We start from the raw sequence: 22,866 nt of genomic DNA on the forward strand, positions 1-22,866 counted from the left end.
ACAATCTCACGTTTGTCTTTTGGTCTTCTATAAAGTATGGTGTGCATACGGGAAAGCTTGCCAGCAGCTTGCCAAAGTGGTTCCGGTTTCCTGTCCATCATAAAACTGACCACCATCGTATAAGTGAACACATTCCCGTCGTTCTTGTCTGGCATTAAACAGCTGATTTTAAACTTAATACCTGACCCATTTTAGACATGGCCCTAGGATCACACAGCGATCTTCGGCTTAAGTCAATTTCAGTCATTAAGCTTGGTATGTTCATTTCTGTTATTTTAGCTGAAATTTGTTTTACAATAATTCCCTTACCGAGAATTTACGTTAAACAAGCAATATTTTGACGTGGTTGCAAAAGAAATAACCATTTTAAAGTGGTCTAAAATTTTGACTTTAGTCCAAGGTCGCTTCGCGATCCGAGGGCATAGTGAATAAAATATTAATACTTTTTGCTTAAACAATGATGAGGAATCTTCCATAAAAATGAACCACAGCCATGAATATTATTCAGTATGTTTAATAAGATAAACTGAGACATTTGATGAAGTACAAGATTTAGACGCGATGCAGGTAATCAGTTAAATGTATGAAAACTGAATGACAAGTTTAAACGCAGATTTCGAAATGCGCCCAGAGTCCTCCGTGACCGAGGGTGGGGGGTGGGGGTGGGGGGTGGGGGTGGGGGGGGGGGGGTAGAAAACCGCTTACCATTTATGAAACGTCAGTATATTTTAGGAAAGGACCTGAATTTGTGCACTTCTGGAACTTCTGGAAACTTTTGATCTCTTGACGGCGTGGCGGCCATGTTACACATAGCCCAGACATACTTAAATTTTTCACCACGAGTTTCTCGGTTTAAAATTGTACACGCTCGATCTCTATTCTGTGATCAAATAACTCTTTTTTTGCCAATAATATTTACGCTGTAGAAAATTTTACTGCGAGAAATAGTCTATTTGATGTAGTTTATGACGCTGATTCCGATTTCTTGCAATTTCTGCAAAATCGGAAGTGACATCCTGGAAGCCAAAAGTGTGTATTTCTGGGTATAAAATACTATCTCAGTTAATAAGCCAATCAGCGTCAATTTTGTGATGTTATATCTCTTTCCCCTGCGACTAATGGCGACTCAGGTCCAAGCCGAACTGATCATTCTTGTCTTGAGTGTATGAGAGTACTACGTGCGTTATAAGGCAGGAATAACAACAGGCTGTACATATAGCTTAAGCCATGTGATTAGTTTTCGTGCCATGGGAAAGTTTCCACATTGGCTCAATGCATAATAGTGTAGCATGTAGAGGACCAAAACTTCAGTGGAACTTGTTAGGTTCAAATGAAGAATTTGTCCCTAAAAGAGGACGCTCCTGTCGCATCGGAAACTTAAGGCTACTTTGTGATTTCACAAAAATAAGATGAAAAAAATTTTCTGCAATAAAAGCGTAAGTTACAGATCGAAGTAATGGCTTTAGACGGCCCTCATAAAATAGAAATTAGCCCAAAACTTAAGCACATTGTAAATGCAAAAAAAACAACGTCAAAGATATGTCAGATAAGCACAAAACTATTCTCCATGGATTAGTTCCAAAATGAAAAGACAGTGACATGATCAGACCTGTATGATCTCAGTGACCTAATTTGTCACCCGACCTTAAGTACATTTTGATGTCTGACTGTTGTAGGCGTTTCTGTGGACACATACAAAAAATAGCATATGACAAATTATCGGTGTTACGGACATTGTTTTAGAGATTATTATTATTATTATTTATTTCACCAGAAATGCAGCAGAGTCCAACAAAACACATTGCATCAGATGCATACATAAATTAAGAGGACATTGGTAAAGAAAGTGTATATGTTATGATGATGTAGGCCTACCGCTCTCTGGCGGGAACAGAATATCAAAATATGAGCTAAGGGTAATATATGAGTATTTGAAACATTCCCGTATTAAATTACCCATACCCATAAAAACTGCATGCGTATCGATATGATTATATAATGAAAGATATGCATAGTTTAACTGAGGATATAGGTGATAGTAATTAAGATACTGAAGCTAAGAGTGACAGTATTTACAAAGTCAATCTACCTTAACGTATATACATTTGAATGGAAGGATTGAAGTCTGGCTGACGGTACCGGTAAGCATAGACGGTGAGATAGGACTTTAACCTGGATTTAAAAAGAGAAACAGTCACAGTGTTTTAAGTCGGGAAGGGGGGGGGGGGGGGGAGGGGTCAACTTATTCCATTCTATGGAACCTTTTATCTTACAAGTATGAGAACTGAGATTGGTTTTATGGAAAGGCCTCTGTCAGTTGACTGACAAAGATCGTGTGGGGAAATAATGAACCGCTGATTGTTTGATAAAATAAGAACTGAAGCTGGAAGGGACAAGATCAGGACTGTGTAATCACTTCAAAAATTAACTGGTTTATTTGAAATACGTTAATAGATTCAATCGACAATAGTTTGTTTTGCTTAAACCATAGGCCAGTATGATCATGTCTTTGGGGAAAATTTATCAGTCGAACAGCACGTTTTTGAAGGCGTATCAGAGGGAGGAGGTGGGTTTTGCAAGTATTACCCCACACTACGTTGCAATATGTAAGTAAGGGATAAATAAGGGAATAATAAAGAATATATAACGTTTTCTTCTTCAGAAAATATCTAATATGAGGGAGAGCACCTAGATTACATGAAATTTTCTTGCAAATTTCGCTGATATGTTTCATCCATGTCAATATATAGTTAATCGTTACTCCAAGAAAATTGAAAGATGTTACAGATTCGATTTCTTGTTGCTATACATTAATATGATGTTGGAAATGTGTGTTATTTTTTCTGCTTGGTGTTATAAATATATATTTGGTTTTCTTAATATTCAATGATAATTTGTTACTACACAGCCATTGATAAAGCTTATCGAATTCTTCGTTTATGTTTTATATTTAACGGTACAGGATCGGAGTCAGATAAAACGGCACTCGTGTCATAGGCAAACAGGGTAATTTCAAGGTTAGATGCAAACACGATATCGTTAATATAAATTAAAAATAGCAGAGGACCATGAATAGAACTGTGTGGAACTCCAGGAATCTGTCTATTTTGCACGAATAAATTTACAAAAGCCTAATTAATTTTCAATGGGTATGAAATAAAATGCCTTTTTAAAATTATGACTCTGTTCGATGTGATAGTCATTCTGCCGGATTTGTGTTGGGTTTGGAAATTCGTCTGTCACTGAGGGTCAGGTGTCATCCGCCAACGCCGTTTTCTAAACAGACCTGTCGAATGTTACCTCAGGCTGTCATGACATAAATGTCACCTCACACGGCAAGCAAATCCACTTCAGCCTGAAAGGTCATTGATAGTGAGAGACAAGATGAGCGGGAGAGTCGGGGATTTAAGCCCAAAACAGGTCGAGGCTTTGGAAAAGGTATGTTTGCAGGTCTATTTCTAGAGCTTGGCTTGGCTAAGTACGCCTAACGACATTTAACAATCAGGCCGTGACGATTTGAAATGAATACCATAATGCATTTATTCCAGGTAACATATTTAGTTAATTTCCAACGATATGCCTGGAAAGTTATTCTCACTGAAACAGATTATTGGCAAATTAATGATACATGTAGCTAGGTTTTATTTAGGCCTATTTATTTAATTATTTGATTGGGTTTTGGATTGATCATGAACTGTTGTATTCTTCTGGGTTAATTATAGGCAATTGCTATTGAGGTTAAGATCCCCATATGGAGAATATTTCACTTCTACAACAGTGATCAGTGTTATGGTGGGAGGAAACCAGGCTTTAAAAACCTGGCCGTATGTGGGAAGGTACGTCTGTCAGCAACCTGCATGAGCTGGACTTCAACTCCTGAAGCAAGGTTTTACATGTAGGGATCATCAAGCCAGACTTGGATGGAGACCATGGTTCAGTATACAAAGTCAGATCAGATAAAGTTAGAAGCTAGTAATTGAAATAATTGGTGACACAATAAACTGGTGTCTTTGACATGATACTTCAGTGACAGCAGCACTTTGGCGGCGTGAACTCGTCCTGCTACGAAAAGAAACAGTATACTTGAACACATTGAATGACTTCTCATTGTCATATGACTGCAAAATTATTAAGTATACGACATTAAATCCCAAGTATACATACACATATTCAAAGTTTGAAGTTCATCCCCGCACCTTTCAGTTTAGGCCTGACGTCACATTTGTGCTCCGCATGAAGCAGAAACATTGTAGAAGCTCGCTCCCCAGTCATATATTTTCTCCACACTGCTGTTGTAACTCATGAGAAAGGAAATATCTCTCACTCACTCACTCACTTGAACAGGTCACCAGCCACCACATTGTCTCGTACACAACTCATTTCGTCTGATAGTAGATGCATACCTTCTCGCTTTTGCTGTTTTGTTCAATATTTTGTTTCTAGTGAGTTACAGCACTGCTGCAGGGAAAATATGATCGAAAAGTGGGTTTCTCAGTGTTTCTTGCTTCATGAGGATTGCAGTTGAGGAGGATTGCAGTTCACGAGGATTGCAGTTCAAAAACTGTAAGGTGTGGGGACGAACTTTCAGCTTTGAATTGGGTAGCATTTGCAACAGTTGTACTTGATCTGAGATCTGTTTCATTCTCCCCAGCTTAGTTTTCAGAAATACAGATCTGTACTCTTCTATTTACTTACCTAGAATTCGGTCCTTCCGCCTGTGCTGTCCTGAATATGTCAAAGCTGTATGCTACAAAAATATGTTTCCTGTAACCCTTCAGCAATTCTTACTTCATATCACTTAGTTATTCGTGAATATTAAAGACCCTAACTTAATGTGGTTAATGTGGAAGCTAAGCTTGGAATATGGCTAACCGATCTCAGAGGTACGATTTTACGTACGTTAGTTCAGTAACTGTCGTTGTTACTTCATTTATATGGACATAGCTGAATAACCCTGTTTTAATGTTTCTGGGATTGCTCAAGCGGAGAAGATCCAGTAAAGTGTTTGTTTATGTACATGTGTTTGTCAAGACTTAAAACAACCTTAAATTTCACTCCAAAAAGTGCATTTTTATAGACAAATTATGGTCATAAAATATTTCTTCTGGTGGAAGATATTATTCTACCTTTCAAATAAACCTTATTAAAAACACCTTTACGTGTAAGATTAATAGAGCACTCAGAATCAGGTAAAATGTGCAACTTAGTGATGAATGCAATTTTCTGTCATTAACTGTACTTGAACATGTATGTGCACATAAATATGTGTACATAAATGTGTGCACATATATACAGTATGTGTACATAAATGTGTGCACATAAATATGTGTACATAAATATGTGTACATAAATAGATTAACCTAGATATAGGCTTGGTACATGTATTAGTTATAATACATGGAGATGTGGATCTAGCAAGGAAGTAGGTACCTCATCTATGCAGGATGTACATGTAGATCTGAACACGCAGGATTCCGATGAACCAGTACATACTTGTAGTGTGTATGTGGAAATGCTATGGTTTATAACCTGGTCTACTACCCTGTATACCGTTGAATGTGTGTTTGTGTGTGTGTTTATCTGTAAGTCCCAGATGAGAAAGTTTGTCAGTAGCTTGGCAACACGTGGTGGTTTACACCATGCACTCCTGTTTCCTACGACTATAAAACTGCGGGGCCTCCATGGCCAAGGTGGTTAGCAGGCCAACGCAATGCAATGACCTAGGAGTGGTCACTGTGAGTTCAAGTCCAGCTCATGCTGGCTTCCTCTCCGGCCGAGATGTGGGAAGGGCTGTCAGCGAATGGTCGTGGGTTTCCCCCAGGCTCTGCCGTGTTCCTCCCACCATAATGCTGCTCCCGGTCATATAAGTGAAATACTCATGAGTACAGCTTGAATACAACGAAAATCTGGCTTTTTAGTTGTCCTATCTTTAGGATTTTGTGAATTTCCTGTTTTTCAAGGCTTTCTGATTGTGTCAGTATGTCTTCAACAAGAGAAATTGCGGAGATAGTTAATATTTTCCACGAGGATTTTCAAGTTTTGTGTTTATTTCTGACATTGAAAAAAGATACGGTCTGCTCGTAAAATAACAATTTAAATTTGTGTGGCCTTGGGGAAATTTGTACTTGAGCCCAGGGTTTAACAGCAGTCAGGTAAATAAGTAAAGAAGGGAATATATAAGTAAATAAATAAATAAATCAGGGAGGCTGTTTAGTATTACGACAGAAGGGTACAGTGTATCAGATACTGTTCACATACACTCAACCACAAGCCAAAGAGTGACACCTGTCTCATTTTTCCTGGCTGTTACAGTCATCTTTTTGTTCACAACCTTAGAGGCATGTGTAGCTGGTTGTTCAGATCTGTCAGAAAGTTGTGCTCCCTGTCAACTGACATATTTGGGTCATGCCAAGCTTTGCTGGCCTGTTAACACACCCAAAGCAGTGGTTTGGTGGAACGGTCAGGAGGTTAGGGAGAGGGTGTCAAGGGTGGTTGCTGGCAGGAAGGTGGTGTCAGGGGTGGTGGTGTCAGAGGAGGTGGTGTTGGATGGGTGGTTTCAGGTGGGTGGTGTCAGGGGAGGTGGTGTCAGGAGTGGTGGTGTCAGGGGTGGTGGTGTCAGGGGTGGTGGTGTCTGGTGGGTGGTGTCAGGAGTGGTGGTGTCAGGGGGGGTGTCAGGAGTGGTGGTGTCAGATGGGTGGTTTCTGGTGGGTGGTGTCAGGGATGGTGGTGTCTGGTGGGTGGTGTCAGGAGTGGTGGAAATGGGTCTTGGTCTAGTATTAATCATTGTGTGATGCACATTTGTATACTGATTATAACATAGGGCCAGGCTAGATGGTGGGAACGTGAGATGGGCAGGAAGAGGTGGTGGTCGGGAGAGTTACAGGATGGGGATAAGCTTTGCTTATCAGTGTTATGAGCTACATGTGTTGTGAAGAAGATTAAAAATTAAGGCAATATGATTTGCCTGAAAGAAGCCTTCAAGTACACCACCAAGGCTCTGTTGATGGCTTGTTTTAGGTAAATAATATTTCTCTGTGCAAAGTGTACTTTAACAGCTCTTGTTTAATTCTGCACAGATGTGGCGGATATTCTGTGAATAGTAATTTTGGGCTATTAAAACATAATAATAAAAATTTGATCAAATTAACCCTGCTCAAAAACTCCAGTATAGTCTCTTTAAGGATAAGCCAAAGAGCGAACAAAAAACAGCCTTCCATTTATTTAATAGCACCTTATGTTAGTCACCATTGGCGCTGCCTTCAACTTTTTCTTGACTGTTTGATTTTCCAGTTAAGAGAAGCTGTGAAGGACATATTGACACCCAGTCATGATGAACACTGCTTGCTTAGGTGGCTAAGAGGTATGTACAATCTCCTTATATATTTTAAATCAGTATTTTACACCCAGAATCGCTGGTAGCACATGTGCATGCAGTATTTTGCTGATAAAAACACTGTTTAGGTATAGCTTCATTCATACCTTGTGTCACACTGACTATCAGTTGACTTTAATCAAAAAGTACAGATCTTATAAAGACTGCTTTGTTGGCCTAGATGATAGAACATCTGGCTCGGGAGACCTGAGATCAAACCCAGGTTGGATCATATCAAACACTTTGAAAATGGTTATTGCTGCCTCGCTTGGTGCTCAGCTTTAAGAGGCTAGAGCAGGGAAACAGGACTGGTCGTCGTGGTGTCAGTATAATGTGACCTGGTGGGGTGTCATGCCTGGTGTCTTTGGCATGATACTTCAATGGCAGTGGCACGGACTTGGCCTGCCACAAGAAGACAAAGTACATGTATATATGTACACATCTAATGACTTCATATGACTGAAAACCCCCAAGCATGCATACATATACATACAAAGATTCGTTATGACAAATTGCACCATGTGATCTTGATGGCATTGCAGATTTTGACATCTGTGTTTTTAGCATCTTCAGTTACCTTGGTCAGCATAAATATCCAGTCTTACTCAAGCATATTGTGAAGGCCTTATTTTGTGTAGACTGATAATATTAGAGTTTTTGTGAGACCCTGAGATGACTTTATCCAACTTGTGTAGTTTTATCTCACAAATGAACTAAAAAATAAGCACATATTGGTTGAACTTAAATACTTGACCCTGCTTCTGATATTGATATGTCCATGATGACTTTTGATGTTGCTGTTGTGGCATGTTTACTGATAAATAATTGTTATAGTAACCTTGTAGATTGGGGGATTGGTCATGTGGGCAGAGATATGCTCTGATGTGCTGTAATATGCTGAGATATGCTGTGATATGCAGAGATACATGTACATATATGCTATAACATGCAGAGATGTGCTGTGATATGCAGATACATGTACATATATGCTATAACATGCGGAGATATGCTGTGATATGCAGAGATACATGTACATATATGCTATAACATGCAGAGATATGCTGTGATATGCAGAGATACATGTACATATATGCTATAACATGCAGAGATATGCTGTTATATACTGAGATATGCTTTTTTTGACATTTATTTTCAGCCAGAGAATTTGATGTCAAGAAAACAGAGACCATGATGCGTAATGTAAGTACAGGCTCATTCATCATTATGAAAGGATTGATATATTTACATATACTTACATAGATTTATTGGATTATTGTCAAAGGCTGCCCTGAAGAGCTTTTCACTTATATTATTAAGGGGGTCGGTTTTTTGGGTGGAGAAAAACAGGGTGCGTGAAGTAATTAAACCACTAGCCCTTTGCAAACAAGCGACTAACTTTCCTGCATATGACAAACAGATTATCAATTGTTTTGTTTGTACTCTCAGCAAGTGGTTGTAGGTTTAAGTAAAGTTGTTGTCATGTGTCATGTGTTGTCAAAATTGTTAGGTATGACGTAAAACCCCAAGCATACATTTTAAGTAAATCATGGTGACATTTTGATAACTTTATGTCCTTTGCCTCAGGATGTGGTGTGGAGACAGCAAGTCGGGGCAGACACGATCATTGAAGATTGGGCGGTGCCAGAAGTGGTGGAGAAGTACTACACGGGTGGACTGTTTGGACAGGACAAGGAAGGGGCACTACTCTGGATTGACCCATTCGGACACATTGACCTCAAAGGTTTGTGATCATGTTAAAGATGTGATTCTCTCAAAGCAAAAGGAAACAGAAAAAATGTATAACATTGTTTCTTTTTTTTTTAACATATTAAACCGTTTCTTGTACTAGATAATTTATTTACTCAAGAATATTACACTTATACGACGGCGGCCAGCATTATGGTGGGAGGAAACCGGGCAGAACCAGGGGGGAAACTCACGACCATCCGCAGGTTGCTTGCAGATCTTCCCACGTACAGCCAGAGAGGAAGCCAGCATGAGCTGGACTTGAACTCACAGCGACCGCATTGGTGAGAGGCTTCTCGGTCATTACGCTGCGCCAGCGCACTAACCAACTGAGCCACGGAGGCCCCTGTACTAGATAATAAAACATGCCATTGACAGGTGGCCTTTTATTCAAAACTGGGGGAGTATATGGACTATTGTAACTCCTGGAGGTAATGTCCACATAGTCTAGTCTCTTCGTAGGATTGTGGATTGGACATCCAGAAATGGCTGGTTCAAGTCCTCAGCTGGCAAAGCTGGGTTGTTCAAAATAAATTTGCAGTTGGAATGTGAATGTTACCATTGTTTATATGTTAATTGCAAATTTCATAGTCTAATTCAAGATGGAAATAACTTATGTTATTTCATATTTCAGGAATTTGCAGATCAGTGAAAAAGCGAGATATTATTAAAAGCAAGATTCACTTGCTGGAGACCATATACAGGAAGTTTGCACAGCTGACCAAAGAGGTATGTACTTGTAAAAAGATAGGGCTGGTGCTGCATGAAGATCTGCGCTTCAAAGTATGAAGTTGCATAGGACTGATTTAGTTTGCAACCCCACAGCCCCTACCCCGCCCCTTTCTAAAGAGGCATTTGCTTTCTAGTTTGTGACACTTCCCCGACCTGAACTGTTTCACAGGAGAAAATGGCATCTGCTTATTTCATTTCTAACCCAAAGCCATCCTGTGCATAAAATTTTCTTTAAGATGTGAGTTTTCTGTGAAGTTGCTGACAGACACACAGAGACAGATGAATACCTGCAAGAAAGGCTAACCTTGACTGAAAGTAATATTAATTGCAAAAGATACATTTGTATTTTCACTTGACCTTTAACTAGGTTGTCATAACTGCTGCTCAACCTTCTCCCTTGGATCTGATATTTGATTCTACGCAGAGATTGATGAGTTTCCTTCACTCAAACACCCAAACTCTGTTTTAAAAAGAAAAGAACACTGTCAGGTCAGCCACAATGAGAAGACAGAATTCTGGGAAACCCCCTTTAGACATGGAGAAGACTCTATAATGCAACCTCCAGACACTAAGAGCTAATTGGTGTCCAACTAACCCAACCATCCCAAGTACATGGATTTCCATCTCTACTCTGTTTAATGTTTCAATTATACTTGCTTGCAAAAAATCACTAAAAATTGACGAAACCATAAAAATTGTAAAACATATAATTTGAGAGTTTCAGTTTCTTTTATTTATCATAATTGTGATTTGAAAATTTGATAAGCAACTACTTCTATGCAAGTAGTTCGTGAGCTAAAAAACTGAAATTCCTGACATATTTTCCTTTGCATGTTACACACCTGATAGCAAGGTAGACAAGTGGACCAAATCGTTATCGTATTTGATTTAGAAAAGTTTGGAAGAAGACATTTATGGAAACCAGGTAGGGATATAAAACGTGTGCACCCTATTGCTGACATATTTCTTCTTTGTGTTTTACTCACACCTGGCTGGCAGCAAGGTAGACCAGTGGACCAGATCACATGCTTATTTGATTTAGAAAACTTTGGAAGAAGACATTTATGGAAACCAGGTACATATGAAAACTTCTGCAGAAAATATCTCAAATGTTTGTGAAATGTCCACATTTGGAGGATATACAGAAACATATGGAATGCCTATTGTGTAGAGTGTATAGGCAGAAGACCTGGCTTCATTACTGCGATGGGAATTGTCTGAGGTTTAAAAGTTAGCAGTGTTGTTACAGTTAGATTAAGTTTGACCTGTATGGTTGTCTGGACACCATATCCTCAGCATGGCGTTCCAGTGAGGCGTCACGGTTTTATTCACCTGTATTGTAAGGAATCATTCAGTAAACTGGAACACTCAGTACAGTGTATTCACTTACGAATAAGAGTGTGTTTATCATTTTTTTTTTGCCTCTGCTACCGGAACATAAGCTAATGAAAAGGAGACCCATCGCATGTGCCCCTGTTTTGTGATATATTGGGTTTTTCATGTCATCACTGCTTGATGTGAAGTTTGTATGTTATCCATTCAGCCGTAACTGGCATATATGTGCTCCTTGAGGTTCTGAAAACACTTGTTGACCTGGTCCTCCTCTAGTACCTCGACCACAGTAAGCTGTGAAGCATTGTACATGTCAGTGACCTACATGTATATGGATTCTTCAACATGGACAAAATGCCACTCATGTGAAAAAATAACCAGTTTCTACTGTTAAGGTTATAAAGTGTAATTCCCTAATGTTTGGCATGCAGAAATGCACTTTCTGATGATTGAGTTCTTGTGATAAGAAATTAATAAAACTTCACAAAAAAACTCTTACTTGACCCCATAAGATGAATGAATCAATCAGAATCAAGCAAAATGTGTTTGCTTGAAAAATGCGAAATTTTAGGTAAAATACAATGTATGCAGCCTACACGTAGTCTTCTCATTCATGTGCTCTCAAGAATCTCATTGTAAATTGACTCTGTACTAACCCTTCAGCCTTTTCACCTGTCACTAATGACACGTACATCTTTTACTGCATTTGCACAAATAATCGGCGCACTTTTTTTATCAACATTTTGTTGCCCTAAAAATGCCTTACACCAGTTACATGCAGATTCCTGAATTCTCCATCTACAGTATTTCACCATAAGTTTGGTAACTGTGTAAAAATGTTCTTTCAGGAACACAAAAACACTTTAAAATGATACTTTTGATTCCACACTTAAATTTTTCTTTAAAGATATTTGGAGAGACTTCAAAAAAATCTTGTAAGTGTCCCTACAATTTGGGTGAATCGGTGAAAATCAAGCGAAATGTGTCACTTGAAAAATGCTAAGCTTCAGGTGAAACACATTTCAGGTATCAAGTTTTTGAACAGTGAGGGACAGATCACTGCGCAAGACAAACCAGATACATGTTGTTAGTCAAAGAAAACCATTAATAAATGGATTTTATTTCCTGGTGAGCCCACTGTGGCCTTATGGCTTTCACACCTCGGGGCTCATTCCACTGGTGTCCAGAGATATCTCAGTCGGCACAGGGAAAGCCAAATCCCCACAACCTATATGGTACAACTAAATATTTTCCTGGAATTTCTCTTATTTGTTAACAATTATGTGACTATAGAAAGTTACACTTGAGAATACAGTGACAGAAATATACTCATTTCTCAACCTTTTCGCAATTAAAAGAGCAACTTTTAGTGCAATTTATGCAAATTTTAAATTTGATTTTTGAGACAAAGCTACTTTGGGCTTCACAAAAAGTATAATTTTTTCGGTCTTTGCAGAATAAAGCCTTCAGAATATGCTTGAGTAAAAACATTGCAAACATGCGAAAAGCTTGAAGAATTACAGTACCTGTACTTTGTGCAAGATCGGTCTCCTTATCTTAAACGATTATTTGAATTTAGGTTATCTTATCTCTTTTGTCTGTTTGTTCAGTTAACAATCAGGTTGATCTTTGTACAGCTTGAAAGTAATCCTATCTCTTTTTTGCAGCTTTTAACCTTAGGTACTGTATATATCATTCTGGATCTCCTGTGTTTCGGCTCCGAATCCAGATGAGTTTTATCTCCCCTACTTATAGAGACTGAGCTAACTTGGTTCCTCAGTCTGAGAGTTTTAGATGAATTATGATGTATACCCTATAACGATTAAAGTGGTTTTCTTTTGATAATTAGGACACTTGCATAAATGGTTTGTTTAAAGCAGACTCTTCTTGGTCAGCAGTGCATGTAGGTTGTTAATAAGCTGTCTTCTGTAGGCTGTAGTGGCAATAATGGGTCAGCAGTGCTTTTAGGGTGTTTTTAGGGAGTCTTCTGTAGGCTGTGGTGGCAATAATGGATCAGCAGTGCATGTAGGTTGTTTATAGGCTGTCTTCTGTAGGCTGTAGTGGCAATAATGGGTCAGCAGTGCAACCAGGTTGTTTATAGGCTGTCTTCTGTTGGCTGCAGTGGCAATAATGGGTCAGCAGTACACATAGGTTGTTTATACATGTAGGTTGTCTTCTGTAGGCTGTGGTGGCAATAATGGGTCAGCAGTGCTTTTAGGGTGTTTTTAGGGGAGTCTTCTGTAGGCTGTGGTGGCAATAATGGATCAGCAGTGCACGTAGGTTGTTTATAGGCTGTCTTCTGTAGGCTGTGGTGGCAATAATGGATCAGCAGTGCACGTAGGTTGTTCATAAGCTGTCTTCTGTAGGCTGCGGTGGCAATAATGGGTCAGCAGTGCAACCAGGTTGTTTATAGGCTGTCTTCTGTTGGCTGCGGTGGCAATAATGGGTCAGCAGTACACATAGGTTGTTTATACATGTAGGTTGTCTTCTGTAGGCTGTGGTGGCAATAATGGATCAGCAGTGCTTTTAGGGTGTTTTTAGGGGAGTGTTCTGTAGGCTGTGGTGGCAATAATGGATCAGCAGCGCTTTTAGGGTGTTTTTAGGGAGTCTTCTGTAGGCTGTGGTGGCGATAATGGATCAGCAGTGCTTGTAGGCTGTCTTCTGTAGGCTGTGGTGGCAATAATGGGTCAGCATTGCTTTTAGGGTGTTTTTAGGGAGTTGTTTGTAGGCTGTGGTGGCAATAATGGGTCAGCAATGCTTGGAGGGTGTTTTTAGGGAGTCTTCTGTAGGCTGTGGTGGCAATAATGGGTCAGCACTGCTTGGAGGGTGTTTTTAGGCTGTCTTCTGTAGTTAGTGGTGGCAATAATGGGTCAGCAGTGCTTGTAGGTGTTATTAGGCAGTCTTCTGTAGGCTGTGGTGGCGATAATGGGTCAGCAGTGCTCATAGGGATTTTTTAGTCAGTCTTCTGTAAGCTCTGGTGGCAAGAATGGGTCAGCAGCACTTGGAGGATGTTTTTAGGCAGCCTTCTGTAGGCTGTGATGGCAATAATGGGTTAGCAGTGCTTGGAGGGTGTTTTTAGGCAGTCTTACAGGAAGTACCATCCACCAGTATCACATACATATTGAGCTGGGTCTGTGAGGGAAGTGGAAAAGTTTATCTGTTACTTGCCAGATTGCTGTGGTTTACTCCCTGCTGTATGATTTCCTTTCGGCTGTGTAGTTTTCTTCATGTAATGACTCTAGCCGTTGTCTTGCATGTGATGAAGTTTTGTTTATTGAATAGTTTTAAACCCCAGTGAAATACTGTTTTAGCTCTGTAGCTCTGTACTACTGTAACATACATTTTCCTAGTAGGTTATCATCTTACCTTCCTAGCTAACCTGAACGCACCCTTGCACCCTTGTTTTCCTTCCATCCATGACCCCATGTTTCCCTTCCACCCATGACATCTTGTTTCCCTTCCATCCGTTGCCCCTTGTTTCTCTTCCACCCATGACCCCTTTTTTCCCTTCCACCCATGACCCCTTGTTTCCCTTCCACCCATTGCCCCTTGTTTCCCTTCCACCCATGACCCCTTGTTTCCCTTCCACCCGTTGCCCCTTGTTTCCCTTCCACCCATGACCCCTTGTTTCCCTTCCGCCCAAGGTCCCTTGTTTCCCTTCCACCCATGACCCCTTGTTTCTCTTCCACCCATTGCCCCTTGTTTTCCTTCTGCCCATGGTCCCTTGTTTCCCTTCCACCCATTGCCCCTTGTTTCCCTTCCACCCATGACCCTCACATCCATTTTATGTATCAACAATTCTTGGGTATGTTGCCAATTCACATATTTAGACAAAATGAATCTGTATGCAGTTCACTTGCCTCCAGTAATGCTGTTATGTCTATTTTCCTTTTTAGCACTAAAGGCTGAAATATTGTGGAAGAGGTGTTAAACCACAATCATTTACTCATTTGTCCAGCTTATGCTGGCTTCCTCTGTGGCTGCACATGGGAAGGTCTCTATGGAACATGCGAATGGTTTCCGCCTACCATAAATGTTGGCAGATGTCATGTAAGTGCATGAAATATTCTGGAGTGTGACATAAAACGCTAGTCAAATAAATAAATAAATTCATTTATTCTCTGTCTGCCCCTCCCCCCCACCACAGGCGCCGACCTCTTCTGTGAGATGGTGGAGCTGTTCGAGGACCATTACCCAGAAACTCAGAAAACATGCTTTGTCATAAACGGTATGTACATAATAATACCTCTATTTATTGAAGGTAGCTTGGTCAGCTTACAATGGAACTATTCTTCCTCAAGGTCTTCCCAGTGAAAACAAATATATATATGACACTTGTACTTCAGAGTCCAGATAAAGCATCGTGTAGTTTGAAAAGTGCAGCTACATACGTTCCTACCTACCAAAAACCACAATGCAACCAATAAGTGCTGTCCCCACAACTGCCTCAACCAGCCGGAGAAATAGGGTAGTGGGGAGACGGCCAGTTATTGACACCTTTCTGCCCCTCCTGCTGGCTGGAACCCTCTAAACACATTTAGAGAACAAATCAAGTGAGTGGGAGATGGCCAGTTGTGTGGTTGTCGTGGGTTGTAAAAGCATAACTTTTTCTCTTTTTGTCATGCTAAGATGCTGTTTTTGGCAGGCAAAATTGTGGACATTGAGAAAATCGAAAACGCCACCATTGTTATCAATTTTAACGTGCCAGGTGTGATTTAAGCGATCTTTAGCTGTATATGTGGGGTGCAGTTGACGTGACATCAATGTTTCTGGTGGCTCTAACATGCTGCATACCATTGCCGTGTAAGAATTTTTTATTAATAGATAATTTTATGTTTACAGTGTAAATATGTGGGCGAGGGAATTATCATAGCTCATAGCTAACATGACTACAGCTGATTTACTCGACATTGCCAGCTATTTCAAGCACACATACAGAAAGATGTCATTGTAGAACACATGTTTTAGTTGGAATGCTTGATTTCATGTGTCCAGTGAAATGTTTTAATATGCCATCTGTTCAAATATGTGTAGGCATTATTTATATTACAATAACGTTACAATATTATTTATTGATAGCCTGACCATTGTATGTAAGGATGACTGTCAAGGTAACATGTGGGGTTTAACTGTTATGGGTATACAGTGCATGTACACCTATCACATCTGAGGTACAACATTCAGTGTACAACCTATCACATCTGAGGTACAACATTCAGTGTACAACCTATCACATCTGAGGTACAACATTCAGTGTACAACCTATCACATCTGAGGTACCACATTCAGTGTACAATCTATCACATCTGAGGTACAACATTCAGTATACAACCTATCACATCTGAGGTACAACGTTCAGTGTACAACCTATGACATCTGAGGTACAACATTCAGTGTACAACCTATGACATCTGAGGTACAACATTCGGTGTACAACCTATCACATCTGAGGTACAACATTCAGTGTACAACCTATCACATCTGAGGTACAAAATTCAGTGTACAACCTATCACATCCGAGGTACAACATTCAGTGTACAACCTATCACATCTGAGGTACAACATTCAGTGAACAACCTATCACATCTGAGGTACAACAGTCAGTGTACAACCTATCGCATCTGAGGTACAACAGTCAGTGTACAACCTATCACATCTGAGGTGCAACATTCAGTGTACAACCTATCACATCTGAGGTGCAACATTCAGTGTACAACCTATCACATCTGAGGTGCAACATTCAGTGTACAACCTATCACATCTGAGGTACAACATTCAGTGTACAATCTATCACATGTGAGGTACAACATTCAGTAAACAATCTATCACATCTGAGGTACAACATTCAGTGTACAACCTATCACATCTGAGGTACAACATTCAGTGTACAACACTCAGTGTATAACCTTCAGTGTACAGCATTCAGTGTATAACCTTCAGGGTACAGCATTCAGTGAAAAACATTCAGTGTACAACAGTCAGTGTAAAACACTCCTTCAGGGTACAACTTTCAAGGTACAGCATTCAGTGTACAACATTCAGTGTACAACCTTCAGGGTACGACTTGCAAGGTTCAAAATTTAGTGTACAAGATTCAGTGTGCAACAACATACAACCTATATACCATCAATTCAGTGTTCAACCATCAGTGTACAACATTCAACGCACAACACTCTGGGTGGGAAGATTTAGTGTACAAAATAGAGCGTACAACCTTTGTACAAGATTCACATATTGTCTGGGCTCTCTACCATTCCTTCCATGCACATATGAACACAGACATGTACAGCCAGTTGTGCCAAGCTTGTATAGGCTTGCAGGGGCCCTCACTCATGTCACTGGCTCAATTGGCCAATTCATTTTGCATATGAAACATTTCTGGCTATGGGTTTGAACTCAAATCCGACAAAAAATATGCTTGTACAAATAAATGTAATTATGTACATACCTTTATATCACCAAGTTTAACATCTCTTGCTTTGCAGCACCAACCATTTTCCCGGTAGTATACAACATTGTAAAGCCATTTCTAAATGAGGGAACAGCAAAAAAGGTCCATGTTTTGGGAAGTAAGTGGTTTTAACTTATTATTCTGGCTGATTTTTAAAAGCAGTGTTGCCCCAAACTTGAATCCGTAGGACTTGTATGTGACTACATGGGGTAGTATTGGACGAAAAATGTTGAAAACTGAAAAATGAGATTTCGTCCAAAACACCAAATTAAACTGAATTAATTTGGTTATGGTAGAGGTATAAACAAGCACCTGTATGAAAATATTGTTTTATATGAATCACAAATAATTCTAGAGCCTATCATTTAGCTGCAACAAATAAATCATGCTACTGTGTTCTAACTGTGCAGAAATGCTCTGATGGTTTCAGGCAACTATAAAGATGTGCTAAAGAAGTACATAGATGCAGACCAGCTTCCTATTCACTGGGGAGGAACGGCATGCGATGACAACGGGGATCCGAAATGTTCCTCTAAGGTATGTGTTGAGCGGGGGTGTATGTTTCCCTGTGGAGCTATCATACAATCCTTAATGATAAAATGTAGAATCTCTCACCCTCACTACTTGTGGGGCCTCAGCAACAATAAGCAGTCAAGTGTTCATTGAAGTCAGTTATCTTCCACCAGTGTTGTGTGCACGTCTGTACATCTCATGTGGGAAAGCTCATCAGTAACTTACCTATGGCTAGGTGTTTTCCCCTGGACACTCCAGCTTTGTCCACCCATAAAACTAATCTCCATTCACATCTAGAAGTGAAAAATTCTTATATTCCTAAAGTCTTAATTTTCATTTTTAGTATGGCATTAAACAGCAATCAAGTAAATAAATAAATATTGAAATCAGTCAGCAGGTAACCCAATGGTGAACATGTGGGGTGCTTGTGGTTTTCCCATCGTACGGTTGGCTAGTCCCCCACAATTTACCGACTGGACTATTGAGACATTTCTTGACATTTTTCCAGATCTGTTTTGGAGGCGAAGTTCCTGAGTCGTATTACCTGAAGATGCAATCTTCTGAAAGCCTGAACTTCAAAGAGGTCCTTGTTAAACGGGGGTCAACAGTACAGCTGGATTTTGACATAAAGGTGGCTGGCAGTGGACTGCGGTAAGCCTCCATGAGCTATGGTTGTAGCCCGTTGTATCCGTTCACATATTTCTAAAAATGGGATCTGCTTTTCTGCCTGTGAAGCTATGTGTCAGTTATTCCAGTAAAAATATCTTACAACACTATAAACTCAGTCTCCTCTGTCGCTAAAACTGGTTGCTGTCTCCTATGTATAAAGGGAAAGCCCTTGAGTGTAGCATTTAACACCCATAAATAAATAAATGCTGAACTGTCTGTGTTCTCTGACCAGGTGGCAGTTTACCACAGAGGGATTTGATCTTGGTTTTGGTGTGTACCGCCGTACAGAGAATGGTGTTCGACAGAAGGCAGGTGACATGGAGGAAGTGATCCCGACACAGCGTGTCAACAGTCACATGGTTCCAGAGGACGGCTTCTACACCTGTACAGAACCTGGTGTCTGTAAGTCATATGCTTTTATAAAACCTGGTGTCTGTAAATCATACACTTTTACAAAACCTGGTGTCTGTAAGTGATACACCTTACAAAAACTGGTGTCTATTTGATGTACTTTTTCAAAACCTGGCATCTGTAAGTGATACATCTTACAAAACTGGTTCCTGTAAGTTATACACCTGTACAAAAACTGGTGTCTGTAAGACATACACCTGTACAAAGCCTGGTGACTAAGTCTTACACCTGTACAAAATGTGGTGTCTGTAAGTTACACGCCTGTACAAAAACTGGTGTCTGTTTGATATACTTTTTCAAAACCTGGCATCTGTAAGTGATACATCTTACAAAACTGGTTCCTGTAAGTTATACACCTGTACAAAAACTGGTGTCTGTAAGACATACTCCTGTACAAAGCCTGGTGACAGTCATACATCTGTACAAAATGTGGTGTCTAAGTACATGTATAAACCTGTACAAAAACTGGTGTTTGTAAGGTACACCTGTACAAAAAATGGTGTCTGTAAGTTATACACCTGTACAAAATGTGGTGTCTGTAATACACCTGTAACACCTGATGTTAAGTTATGCGCCTATACACCTTCACTGGCCTGACGTGTATATGTTCTTTTGTTGTTGAATGTATTTATAAATGAATTCACTGCTTCGTCTTTGTTTGGTGTTGCCAGATGTGCTTCGTTTTGACAACACGTACAGCTGGGCCAGAAGTAAGCAGGTGTTATACTCTGTGGAGGTGCTCGTACCGGATGACACAGGTGCCACCAAGGTGTGGAAGGAAGTAGGGCAAGCAGACGCAGCAATTGTCAATGGCACAGATACCTGACAGCCACAAAATTTTAGGAGATCAAGATAATATTTCAGATATTATGATCCTTTGTGTGGAGTGATTGAGTGATTGAGTGTTGATATTGATATGATCATGTACGTTATTATGGGGACAAAGAATTGTTTATTCCATGACGCAGCAAAGCTCTGAGTTATAAGGCAAGTCATATCTTCCTATAGTGACCAGGCTGTCGTGGGCTGACCTCTGTTGGCCCACATGACCGTATATGTTTAGTTGTCAAGTCTATGTCATAGCTGACTTCTGTTGGTCCATATGACCATATATATGTGGTTGACTTGTCATGTTGACCATAAGAAATGACCAAGTTGTAAAGTCTTTGTCATAGCTGACTTCTGTTGGTCCATATGACCGTATATATGTGGTTGACTTGTCATGTTGACCATAAGAAATGACCAAGTTGTAAAGTCTTTGTCATGGCTGACTTCTGTTGGTCCATATGACCTTATATATGTGGTTGACTTGTCATGTTGACCATAAGAAATGACCAAGTTGTAAAGTCTTTGTCATGGCTGACTTCTGTTGGCCCATATGTGGCTGTATATTAGTTCAGTTATAATGTAATATTACCGAGTTGTCATATCTGTATACAGCTACATGATGTTGTGGATGGCTGATATATTGGGTTGGATGGTTGATTTTTCATATCGACTATTACAAAGACCAAGTTATCTTGTAAGTCGTCGTCGTGTCGATCAGTGTAAGGGAATTTATGCTAATCATGGAATGTTTTACTTAAGTATAAAAATATAAATAAATAAAAAAAGAAAATCCATGTTTTGTAAAGCACTTGACATGGCTTTTGACTTACCTCTTGAATTGGCGCTTCAACACGGCGGAATCTTATAGTTTCCTTCCACCTGTACACTGTACAGTTGCAACTAATATTGCCTGTAGAACAGTGCAGAATTTATTTTGTTCACTGTGAGGTAGATTTCTATCGGAACGGGAGTCATCAGCCGTCATGGAAGAAGAAATGTTTTAAGAGAGTGTCAGGAAAACAAAAGTATATCAGCACTCATCAGGCTTCTCCACACGTAGTTTCTGACAAAGTGTCAAGAGCTGGATTTGAACCCCTGATTATCTGATTGATGGATTATATCAATTACACAAAGGGCAATTTTGACTTCGAACAATAACACCTAGAATCATTCCGTGCAATGTTATCTGTCTTGTATTGAGTATATTTTTTACAAGTATTGATTGATTTTATTTTTTCACATTTTCCGGTTTTAACTTACCTGTAGCCTTGAACAGTGAGTTGCGCTAATGGTATTACAAACCATTTCTAAGGTTTTGATATAATTATTATTGGTGAGCATTATTTTTTTTTAACTACAAATCCACCGGGATGCATGAAGTCAAAGGGTTTTGCATTCCTGAAAAGATTGTATGTGGTCTTACAAGAAGTCTGTGTGCTATCAGCTGCTGCTTTTGTAACTGGTGAAGCTTAGTGGAAAATATCAACATGGGATTTAAGTTAAAGACTTCATTACCTTACATCTAGTGTATATTCTACACAGTTGAAACAAATGTTTTGAATCTGTATTTTCATCCAGGGAGAAAATTAAGTAGATATGTTGATCTTGTTTATGTTCAACACAGTTTAAAAAAATTTTTTATTCTAGATTTTGAACCACAGAGAAAATGTTCATCTACATCTAGCTCAGTCACATTTGGAATAAGATCATATTCCACAGGTTGATGTGTAGATATACATGAAATGTTAGTGTGCACATGCATTTAACAGGAAGAAAAACAAAAATTCAAATAAGGGTCATCAGAATGACCGTGGAAACCATGTCTAAAAACATGTATGAATTCACAGTACCATATTCAGATTGTAAGGTGGGTGTTATGGGCCATACTAGTATTTGATTTCATTAGTGTGTATAGATATTTCAAGAAAGGCATCTAAAGAAATTCTGTGTCTGAGTATAGTCACTAGATACAGTGTAATGATCCTGCTGTATTACTGAGATAATGGATTATATATGTATAGAAGTTACAAAGTATGTGTATGCCAGTTTTGTTTTGAGAAAATAATATGAACAGGAGTCAAAAAAATGCTGAAAATATTTTTTATATGAAGCTCATAAAGTATTTAGAATGAAATAAAAAATTAATTCATTAAGAGTGATTAAAATCATACATGTATACTGACATGTGGCATTGAGTCAAGTCCATGTTACTTTGACACCATCAGTGTACAAGTGATATCAAGCATTAGACTACATGAAGTATTGCCAGTTATAGTCAAATGCCTCTTTATTAGTCTCAGTGGAGGTAAGTTTTGATTAATATGTGATGTATACAACAAAACCTCAGTGTTATGTTTTTTGTGTAATTTGTGTGGGTGGGGGGTGCCCTGGATATTTGATCATCTGTCTTTCAGAATTTGCAGTGTTACCTCTTGCCAATAATGTTGGACTATGTTTTTTCAGTACTTGTTTTGAAAATACTATTTATGAATTTCTTCACTTTAAATACTTTTGTCAGAATTATTTAGAAAATAGAAGTGAACAAAATATTTTGTTGATACATGTAATGTGATATGACAAACATAAATTTTCTGCCTGATTGACTTCAGAACATATATATATATATATATATATATATATATATATTGAAAGGCAGAGCCAATTTTATTTATATTGAAATTCCCCTTGTAATTATGTTTCAAAATTTATTTGATATTTAAAAAATGTAATTTAAAAAACACTATATCGTCATGTGAATTGTGTATCTTTCTTGTAATTATTAAAGGTAGTAGTCATAATTACTCCATGGAAT

General features: G+C 39.1%; 1 protein-coding gene across 2 annotated transcripts; it reads left to right on the forward strand.

The window, feature by feature from the left end:
- The first annotated feature begins 3,285 nt into the window (after positions 1-3,285).
- On the forward strand, positions 3,286-22,658 carry LOC135476716 (SEC14-like protein 2). Of its 2 annotated transcripts, none has more exons than XM_064756831.1 (12): positions 3,286-3,438; positions 7,291-7,360; positions 8,529-8,572; positions 8,957-9,113; positions 9,753-9,847; positions 10,700-10,775; positions 15,330-15,410; positions 17,668-17,751; positions 18,064-18,170; positions 18,655-18,797; positions 19,048-19,217; positions 19,898-22,658. In XM_064756831.1, the coding sequence occupies exons 1-12, from the start codon at positions 3,385-3,387 to the stop codon at positions 20,050-20,052; spliced, it is 1,236 nt and encodes a 411-aa protein (XP_064612901.1). In that variant the 5' UTR covers positions 3,286-3,384; the 3' UTR covers positions 20,053-22,658. The 2 variants fall into 2 exon arrangements, with proteins under 2 accessions (XP_064612901.1, XP_064612902.1); XM_064756832.1 differs by lacking the exon at positions 10,700-10,775 and adding an exon at positions 10,850-10,925.
- The last annotated feature ends 208 nt before the right edge of the window (positions 22,659-22,866 follow it).

The sequence above is a fragment of the Liolophura sinensis genome, chromosome 10 (genome assembly GCF_032854445.1).
Source record: "Liolophura sinensis isolate JHLJ2023 chromosome 10, CUHK_Ljap_v2, whole genome shotgun sequence".
NCBI lineage: Eukaryota > Metazoa > Mollusca > Polyplacophora > Chitonida > Chitonidae > Liolophura > Liolophura sinensis.